The sequence below is a fragment of the Lolium rigidum genome, chromosome 1 (assembly GCF_022539505.1).
Source record: "Lolium rigidum isolate FL_2022 chromosome 1, APGP_CSIRO_Lrig_0.1, whole genome shotgun sequence".
Taxonomy (NCBI): domain Eukaryota; kingdom Viridiplantae; phylum Streptophyta; class Magnoliopsida; order Poales; family Poaceae; genus Lolium; species Lolium rigidum.
The window spans coordinates 349,885,001-349,894,573 of NC_061508.1; the positions used below are offsets into that span (position 1 = coordinate 349,885,001).

A 9,573-nucleotide genomic window follows, 5' to 3' on the forward strand; every position below is an offset into this window, starting at 1 on the left:
ACGTCCTGCTCCTGCCCTAATCCATCGCCACCCTTACTTTTGTTTTCACTCTCAACATTCACTCACGGAAATCTGTTGGTGGTGATGTGTGCGGAGGATCGAGCAGATGCGATGTGATCTGGGTGTTTCGCTTATTCAATCATATCCTGGATAAAACAAATTATGAACGATATGTTGGCTGAGGGCGTGATGTGGCAGGTGTCGCTGCTGACCAGTCAAAACCAAAACTCTTTCGAAAATGGAGATGTGATCATGAGGTGGTCAATGGTTTCACCGTCTTGGTCGCAGAGGGTGCATTTGCTCGTGCCGATAGTCTTGTCTTGCTTGTTCGGTCTGTAGTCCAATAACGATTTTTCATGCTAAGCTAGGTGAATAATTTTTTCTTGATTGAAACTTTGTTTTGCCACACTAAGTTTGCATGGTCTGCTTATGTACTACCAAATAAAAAAACAGAGAGTAGGCTTGCGAAAGATGAAGTTGAGTATTGGCCATTTGGCATGTGTCGTCATTTTCAAATAGGGAGGTGGGGGAGTGCTTGGATGGTGATCTAAATCTCGATGTATTGAGCAATACCTCAATACCCTTTACGAATAAAGTACCCTCGGTCTATAAAAATGTGTCTCAACTTTAGATAAAATTGGATATATCTACATACTAAAATGGATCTAGATACAACTAAATTTTAATAAAGTTGAGATATCTTTTATAGACGGAGGGAGTACACTACTATGAATATCCTTTACCCATCGGTTTACATGCAAAACTTATGCAATAGTCCTTCTTTTGGCTCCCCAGGTTTCGACAAACTCAAGAAGTGCAGGAGCTTCTACCTTAGAACCATCCCGTCCCTTCAGAAATTCAATGTCTCACCCTTGAGGCCCAAGATGGCAAAAAGGCAGCTAAGAAAGGAAACAAGCCGCACAAGGAAGAGATTAGCATAGTTGGTCGATGATCTTCATGGAACGAGGAAGACACCTTCCTCCTCCATCGCCGTACAGTGTCCCAACCCTCTTGCCCTAGATCACAGGATGCCCCGTACCATCGGCGGGTAGAGATGTTCACCCTAGAACAAGGAGAGATGCATTCCAGTAAACAACCCGAACATACCACGTAAACCACCTCGCCGCGACGAACAGACCAAAAAGCCATAACCTCTTCTTGCAAAATACTCCAATTTTTTCGGAAAAACCGAGCTGGAAAGCCATCCGGACTAGGTGCTTTTAAAGGCCCAATCTGGAACAAGGCGTTGGAGATTTCTCTATCCGTGAACTCCTCACAAAGTTTATCATTCATTTCAGCGGTTATTTTTCCCTCAAACATGCCGACTATAGGACTAGGATCAATATTTGGGTCAGCTTTGAAAAGGTTATGAAAGTATCTCGTTACCACCGCACTCATGGACGCTCGATTTGTATGGTGTCTACCCTCATCAATCTTTAGCTTCTTGATTTTATTTTTCCTCGCGCGCCACACATCCTTGTTGTGAAAAAAGTTTGTATTTTTGTCACCCTCTCTCAGCATCCACATCATTTCCTCACGGTACATAGTAATTTCATTCTATCCATTATTTCCCTTATCTCACTTTTGTTATCATTCATGCACATGATATCCTCCAGCTTCAGGCGTGATAGCTCAATTTCGACGTGTGACTGACCCAAAGTTTGATTTACTCCAAGCATGCAATTTGTTCATAACAGCTCCCAACCCATGGCGGATGTCGCCGATGGTCTCTTTCGGCCCAATGTCCGCCCATGACGTCGCAACCCGCTCCGGCAGGCTAGGGTCACGGTCCCACATTATTAATTAAATAATGCTTCTATGTAGATCTCGGTCCCATAGACTCCACTTTTTACACTCCAGCAAGATCATGCAATGGTCCGAACATGGTGTCACCTTATGCACCACTATGTATTCAACAAATATATTCCCTCAACTATTTTCTACAACAGCTCGATCTAATCTCACTTGAACATTTGGTTGGGGCTCCATAGAGTGGCGAGTCACTCAGGTTCGACGATAGGCTTGACAGTGTTAGTGTACTTGAAGTTCCTCACGTCGAAAATTCCAAGAGAGAATTTCTCGTCGTCACGAAGGAGGAGGCAACACATGACAAGATGTTACCATGGATCCGGTGTACATATAATGTAATACAACGAGGGTTGACATGTCATTCCACATCAGCAACAAAGCTTTATTAAGAGAAATGTTGTTATGGTTGGAAACATTTAATTCTGGATGCGTTATATAAATTAATATTTATTGTAGTGTGATTGACATACGAGACATGAGTCCAAGCGATAAAGAAACTATGTTGGACCCTAGCAACGCGGCTAGTAGAATATATTGCAAGGGTCGGCTAGGATGGTGGCATGAGGGGGCTTTCAGGAGCGGCGGTTGCTCTCCAAACGGTGGGGGAGGGGGGCTTTCGGGAGCGGCGGTTGCTCTCCAAATGGCGGCGGGAGTGGGGCTTTCGGGATCGCTCTCCAGATGGTGGCGGGAAGGCGGAGGATGTGTGAGAGATGGTTCAAGATATAGGCAAATTTGGACGACGTTGATGGTTTAGGGTTTGTACATACCTAGTGTAGAGCATTTTTTCCTAGGTGCAATTTCCAATTTATAAAATACTGTATTGATTCAGGTAAAGAAGTTATATTTGCCCTAAAAATTGTCATTATTAATTACAGAAATAAAAAAAAGAAATTGGGTGTGTGAAAAGAAAAGAAAACCCAAGCCAGGCAGACAGCCTCCCCTTCCGTTCCTCTTCCTCACCTGAGTCCTGACCACCATCCAACCCGAGCCGCCGGCCCGCGCCCGCGTGACCTACAGCCGCCGGCCTCCGCCGCCGCCACCCCCAGCTCCTCCTCCTCCGACGCAGGGCGCGCGCCACCCCCATCGCCCGTTCGTTCCCCTCCTCCCTAGTCGCGAGTCGAGGCGGCTCTGTCCCAAAGGTGACCCCTACAGCTGCCGCCGTCTAGCGCCGCCGTCGCCGTTCTCCCTCACCGCGACGGCACCCCGGCTCCGCCCCGTCCGCAACCCTCGGCGGGCCGCCATTGATTGGGGTTTGAGGTACGAGCTCGTTCCCATCCCTCCCGCGATTACGTATTAATTCCCGCTGACCCAGCGATCCAGAAGAAGCAAATCGCACCGATTTCCGGGCGCGCACCATCTAGATCCGCCCCCGCCCGTCTGTTCATCTTTGTCGAATTGTGGAGAAAGACTTTAGATTTCGAGTGAATTCTTGATTTTTTCTTCTTCTTGTCCCCGGATTGTGTGTGATTAGATTGTTTCTTTTGACCAGCAGCAGCAGCAGCAGCCTGTGGAGTTGTAGCTCGGTGGAGATTGATGATGGCCAACCACGAGCTGGTGCTGGGGCACGGGCAGGACGCGGCGGAGCTGGCGCTGGGGCAGAGCCACCACGACTTCGGGCAGGACCACCATCACCACCACCACCACGGGCTCGACCTCAGCCACCACGACCTCGTCCTCGGCCACCCGCACGACCACCACGGCCTGGTGCTCGGCCAGGCGCACGACCACAACCTCGTGCTCGGCCACCACCACGACAACCATGAGCTGGTGCTCGGGCACGACCACCACACCGGCGATCTCGCGCTGGGGCAAGGGCACGAGGACGACTCGATGGACGACGGGGAAGGGCATCATGATCTCGGCGATTTGGCGCTCACCGAGCCGCACGCCCTCGGCGACGAGGACGATAACCTCGATCACCTCTCGCTTGAGCAAGCTCACGAGCTCGTGCTCCAGGCGGACGATGATGACTACTCCCACGGCCCTCTTGCCGTCGCCCCCGTGGTCCAGTCGCGGATGATGGTCGTGAGCACCGAGTTCCAGCTCGTGGTCGGGCAAGAGTTTCCGGATGTCATGAGCTGCCGCAGGGCTATCCGCAACACCGCCATCGCCTGCCACTTTGAGATCCAGACGGTCAAGTCGGACAAGTCGCGGTTCACTGCCAAGTGCGCCGCTGACGGATGCCCCTGGCGCATCCATGCTGCAAAGCTTCCCGGAGTGCCCACTTTCTCCATCAGGACTATACTTGACAAGCATACTTGCGTGGGGATAAACCATCTTGGCCACCAGCAGGCGTCTGTTCAGTGGGTTGCGAGTACTGTTGAAGAGAGGTTGCGCGAGAACCCGCACTGCAAGCCCAAGGAGATTCTGGAAGAGATCCACAAGTCGCACGGGATCACGCTGTCGTACAAGCAAGCCTGGAGAGGGAAAGAGCGGATCATGGCAGCGGTTCGAGGGTCTTTCGAAGAAGGATATCGGCTCCTGCCTGAGTACTGTAGGCAGGTGGAAAGAACAAACCCAGGAAGCATTGCTCGCGTCTATGGGAACCCGGATGATAACTGCTTCCAGCGCCTCTTCATATCTTTCTACGCATGCATATATGGTTTTGTGAACGCATGCCGGCCGCTCATCGGTCTTGATAGAACTACTCTGAAAAACAAGTATCTTGGGACTTTGCTTCTCGCCTCTGCTTTTGATGGTGATGGTGCTCTCTTCCCTCTGGCATTTGGTGTGGTTGATGAGGAAACGGATGAGAACTGGGTATGGTTTCTCTCTGAGCTACATGAGTTGCTGGAGAAGAACACAGAGAACATGCCAAGGCTCACAGTTTTGTCAGATAGGCGCAAGGGTATAGTTGATGGAGTCGATTTCAACTTCCCAACGGCATTCCATGGGTACTGTATGCGCCATGTCAGTGATACTTTCCAGAAAGAGTTCAACAACTCAGTGCTTGTCAACCTTCTCTGGGAAGCTGCCAATTCGCTCACTGTGATAGAGTTTGAAACCAAGCTGCTGGAGATAGAGGATACATCGCAAGAGGCTGCTAGCTGGATAAGACGCTTGCCTCCTCGCCTCTGGGCCACCTCTTACTTTGAAGGGACGCGATTTGGCCACTTGACAGCAAACATCACGGAGTCGCTGAACTCCTGGATACTGGACGCCTCTGGCCTTCCCATAAATCAGATGATGGAGTGCCTCCGTCGCCAGCTCATGACGTGGTTCAACGAGCGGCGAGAGGCAAGCATGCAGTGGACGACCATCCTCGTGCCCGCCGCTGAGCGCCGCGTGCAGGAGGCCATCGAGTGCGCGCGGGGCTTCCAGGTCGCCCGCGCCAACGAGGCGGAGTTCGAGGTCATCTCGCCCCACGAGGGGACCAACGTGGTGGACATCCGGAACAGGTGCTGCCTCTGCCGCGGGTGGCAGCTGTATGGCACGCCGTGCGCCCATGGCGTTGCGGCGCTCCTCTCCTGCAGGCAGAACGTGCACCGCTTCACGGAGAGCTGCTTCACCGTCGCGGCGTATCGTAAGACCTACTCGCAGACCATCCACCCGATCCCGGACAAGACCCTCTGGAACGAGATGTCTGATGGCCAGGGTCAGGCCGAGGAGGAGAACATGAGTATGGTGGAGGTTGTCATCAACCCGCCAAAGTCACTGAGACCGCCAGGGCGGCCAAGGAAGACGCGGGTCCGTGCGGAGGACCTTGGCAGGGTTAAGCGCGTCGTGCACTGCAGTCGCTGCAACCAGACGGGCCACTTCAGAACCACCTGCGCGGCTCCCATATAAGCCCCTGAATCTGCACACCTGCTGCTGTGAAGAAGAAAAAAAGAAGTTAGGAGTTAGCGTCTATTATGCAAACTTCCTGCTTGCAGATTAGCGAGTGTTTCTTTGGGTTATACAATGCTAGGTTTACATACTGCTGTTGGTTGGTTTAGCTGTGATGATGATGGTTTAATAATGTTATTAGCTTACTTTTTATTGCCCCTGCTAGACCGAGGGAAATATAAGAGTATTATGTGCTCAGGCAGGCTGAGGATGTCACATGGAATGAAATCTGTATGTGACCCCTGAATCCAAATGGCAGGTACTGTATTGGACACCGATGCTGGTTGTGTGCAAGCTGTGGTAATTGAAACATACTGCATTGTCGTTTTTCTTTCTTTTTATCACCACTTGTGTATACATGCCATTTCTTCTCATTTAGGCTGTAGGTTTTGTCATGCTGCATTTTCTTGATACATAATGATCATTGTGTTTAGAGCTGCTGCGACCCTGTTTTTGCATCTGTGTGGTGTGAATTCATCATCATTTGTGTAATGTGTTGATGGAAAGTAACAGGCGTGGAAAGTTTCCAGTGTTGGTCAGACAGAGCTTGTTTAAACTGCAAGAGTTCCACATGAAGTTCGTAGGAAACATTGAAGCAGCTCATGCGAAAAAATTCTGGGAAATTCATGTGTCCCACAAGTGACCAGATGCAGCATGATCCATCGCCCGGTTGGAGATGTCATCCTGCTAGTCTGTTGCTCTGTGCCATGCTTAATCTATCTGTTAGTTTTGACGATTTTTGCTTTCTCGGGCTTTGGCTCTCTGTTCTTAGGATCGCGAGCACTCAGGCGGAGCTAGATCGAGGATCCGCCCAGAGGAAGGAGATGACGACCAAGGAGGATGCTCGCCGGCGACGGCCGAGGAAGTTTTCAAGGAAATTCAGGTAGTAGCTAGCGGCCATCCACGTTGTACAAATTTCCAAGCTTACATTACATAGTGCGTGCTTGGTAACGCCGGAATGTTTTCAATAGAACGTTGTGCAGCTACAAGCTACATCGTTCACACTTTCTGCTCTACGGATAGCTGGAGCTCGGCCGCTGGCATTGACGCACCGAAGCTTGCTCGCCTCACGGCGCGTCGGCCTGCTTACCAAACTACGGCACGCCGGCGGCAGCAGTGGTCCGTGACTCAGCGCCACTGCTGCTCCCTTCTGTCCAGCCGGTGGTGGCTCAGCTGCTCGGCGCCTAGGCCACATCCCAGCTCCGGGGCCGGCGGGAATCCTGATGATGCTGCTGCGGCGGCGGCGTACGGCAGCCAATGATTGCCGCCGCCCGTGGGCCACCCGGGCATCTGTTGCTGTAGCTCTGCCTTGCCGCCTCCGCTGATCTGGCCCTGTTCATCCGTCGCATGCATGGTGCTCTGGGTTAATCGGTTAGTGTGAAAAAGGAAAAGCAAATGTTGCCATTTTTTCTTCAGCAACTGAATATTAACATGCATGATGTGTTCTTTTTATTAACAGCAAGTGTTTAGTGAGGTAATCACTGATCACTGGATAATGTATCACATTGTCACATACCATCTGGAGCATGGTGGTGGTGCTGCTGCCCGTGCTGGGGCGGTGATCGCCGCAGTCTGGGTACCCAAGCGCGGGGTTCGGCGGCGTTGTCGGCCTCGACGAAGGCCTGATCCAGATGCTCCTGTTCCTGCCGGAGCACCACGCCGTCGTGCCGTCCTCCTCCGGTATCTCCAACTGGTCCCCATGCAGCAATGAACGGTTTGAGTTTCAGTGCAAGAGGAAATTCAGTCAGCTTGCACGGCGACTTACCGTCAGGCTCGTTCTCCGGTTGCCTAGTGCGGCTGAGTGGAGGACGTCGCCTCCAGCAGCGCCCCCCGAGCACCCCAGGCTGAGCTCAAGATCAGGCTCGCTTTCCCAAGCTACAACAACATTCCCATTTTCAGAGCATGTCATTTGGTGATCACTGCAACCAAAATGAGTTGTTGCCATCAGCCAGAGAGCCCACTCACATTGCAGGCTGAGTTCGCCGCTGCATGCCGCCGCCTTGGGCTCCTCCAAGTTGGTCACCGCCTCCTCCCCGCAGCTTTCGATCGCGGCCTTGTCGTAAGCCCTGACCAATCAACCACAGCACAGCACAGAGCAGAGGAAACATTCAATAAAGGACAGATAAAATTGGCAAAACGGAATTGGGGAGGAGATTGCATATGCATACTTTGCAGCATCCATCTCCGTGTCATACAGGCCAAGGTACACGAACCTGCAATGATCAGCACAAGGTATGTACAGTCCAAAGTTCTCATGTTCATATCTGTGGCAAATTAAAACACACTTTGCTCTGACGAATAATCTCTGAATATGTAGGTGGACTGCTTACTTCTTGCCCATGAGCTGGCCGATCCTGGCCTCCCACTTGCCGCACTTGTGCAGGGTGACGCCCCGGAACCTGGAGCTGCCCCGGACGAAGCCGGCGCCCTGCCGCCGCAGCACCTGCACGAAGTCCTCCTTGCTGCAGCTGCTCATCTGTCAATGCCAATGACATGGCAGCAAGAACAACAATGCTGTCATTGTCAGAAACCAAACATTGCAGACGAGGAAGATGCAAATAATTAACAAGGGAGTTCTTGATGAGCTGAAACGATCTTGCTGCTCACCTTCTTGATTTCCTCCTTGTAGTCGTCCAGGCTGAAGTTGATGTCGGCGTCGACGCCTCGGAACTTGATCGCAGCCTGGTCGTAGGCCCTGAAGGAAAATCAAATGGGTCAGGGTCTCAGGGAAACAACTTTTTGCTCTTCAGACTTTGTTTTCTTTGATCTCATTTTCAAGACAGAAACAACGTGCATAGTTTTTTTTACCTTGCAGCTGCCTGCGCCGTGTCGAATCCACCTGCACAAGAGAAAATGGAAAAATAAAATGACAGAGTCAGGAGCAGAGCACTGGGGAATGAGTAGATCGTCGCCACTCGGAAGAAAGAAAATTTCTTACAAGAAGAAAGAACTCACCCAGGTAAACCTGCTTCCCAGAGTCCCTGCAAGATCGAAGCACAGACAACAGAAGGTTATTGCAAGATCAACGGTCATCGGTCATCACTGATCAGAAGAGGAGGGAGGCAGACCAAATGTGGGACTCCCAGCGGCCGGTGCGGCGGTAGAAGGTGACGCCGCGGTACTGGGAGCTCCTGGACCGCGGCCCGCGCCGGCTCTTCGTCCTCGACGCCGGCCTGGACCACCGCGCAGCCTCGGTCGCCACCGCCGCGCCAGCCAGGACGCACCGCTCCACCGCCTGCTGCCGCTGCTCCACCGCCCGCTGCCGCTGCTGGGCCACCGTCGTCGTCGGAAAGAACTGCTGGGTGACGACGGCCGGCCGCGCTGCAGGGAAGCCGCCGCCAAAGACGCCTCCCTCCTCCTCGTCTCCGCGCGCGGCGGCGAGCGCGATGCCGCCGGCGCTGTAGAAAATGGGCACCGATGGTCTATCCGTGGCCGCCGCCGGCATGGCCGGGTGCATGTGTGTGATCGAGTTCTTGGCTCCGAAGGGTCTCGACGACCCCTTCTTGTTCTTGGCTTCTTGTACGTGATATATACTCGCAGGCAGGCTCGCAGCAGCGGGGCAGTAGGAGGTGGAAGCCCTCGCTCAGTCTCGTGTCAATGTCCACTCTGTGCAAGTGTGTGAGTGATCAATGGCTTGCTCTGTGGTAAGAGAATCTGCAGGGTTTGGGGTTTGCTCTGGCTGTTGATGATGGCGGAGGAGGCTCAGCGGCAGCCAGACCTGTCGGCCTCCGCAGGGAGAGGAGATGAGAGGAAAAGGAAGGAAAAGATTTCGGAGCAGGGCTATCCCATCACTTCATGTCATGCATCATCTTTTTATGGCTCCCCCGTCTGTATCCATCTATGCATTTTCCCAGTTCTCACCACCTAACCATACAATCACAGAATCACTGCCACTGCCTCTCCTGTTATTTTTTATTAAAGTCTTTCTATAGTTTTTTT

The 9,573-nt window shown here is 52.3% G+C and overlaps 2 protein-coding genes across 2 annotated transcripts; one reads left to right on the top strand and one right to left on the bottom strand.

Annotated features, from left to right (window-relative positions):
• Nucleotides 1–3,633: 3,633 nt before the first annotated feature.
• Nucleotides 3,634–5,962, top strand: LOC124701647. The gene has a single exon (XM_047233744.1). The coding sequence runs from the start codon at nucleotides 3,640–3,642 to the stop codon at nucleotides 5,593–5,595; it is 1,956 nt and encodes a 651-aa protein (XP_047089700.1). The 5' UTR covers nucleotides 3,634–3,639; the 3' UTR covers nucleotides 5,596–5,962.
• Nucleotides 5,963–6,762: 800 nt separating this feature from the next.
• LOC124664951 (APETALA2-like protein 4) lies at nucleotides 6,763–9,079 on the bottom strand. The gene is made up of 10 exons (XM_047202363.1): nucleotides 8,703–9,079; nucleotides 8,590–8,615; nucleotides 8,443–8,473; nucleotides 8,242–8,329; nucleotides 7,965–8,110; nucleotides 7,803–7,847; nucleotides 7,600–7,700; nucleotides 7,400–7,509; nucleotides 7,151–7,324; nucleotides 6,763–6,966 (listed from the first exon to the last, which is right to left on the bottom strand). The coding sequence occupies exons 1-10, from the start codon at nucleotides 9,077–9,079 to the stop codon at nucleotides 6,763–6,765; spliced, it is 1,302 nt and encodes a 433-aa protein (XP_047058319.1).
• Nucleotides 9,080–9,573: the final 494 nt, after the last annotated feature.

Bases quoted from the DNA above. Each gene is read 5' to 3' on its own strand.
- LOC124701647 (XM_047233744.1), top strand. From the start codon at position 3,640: ATGGACGACGGGGAAGGGCATCATGATCTCGGCGATTTGGCGCTCACC.
- LOC124664951 (XM_047202363.1), bottom strand. From the start codon at position 9,079: ATGCCGGCGGCGGCCACGGATAGACCATCGGTGCCCATTTTCTACAGC. The intron at 7,510-7,599 runs GTGAGTGGGCTC...ATGTTGTTGTAG, and splicing joins CGGCGAACTCAGCCTGCAAT to CTTGGGAAAGCGAGCCTGAT. The intron at 6,967-7,150 runs GTATGTGACAAT...ACGGATGAACAG, and splicing joins CCACCACCATGCTCCAGATG to GGCCAGATCAGCGGAGGCGG.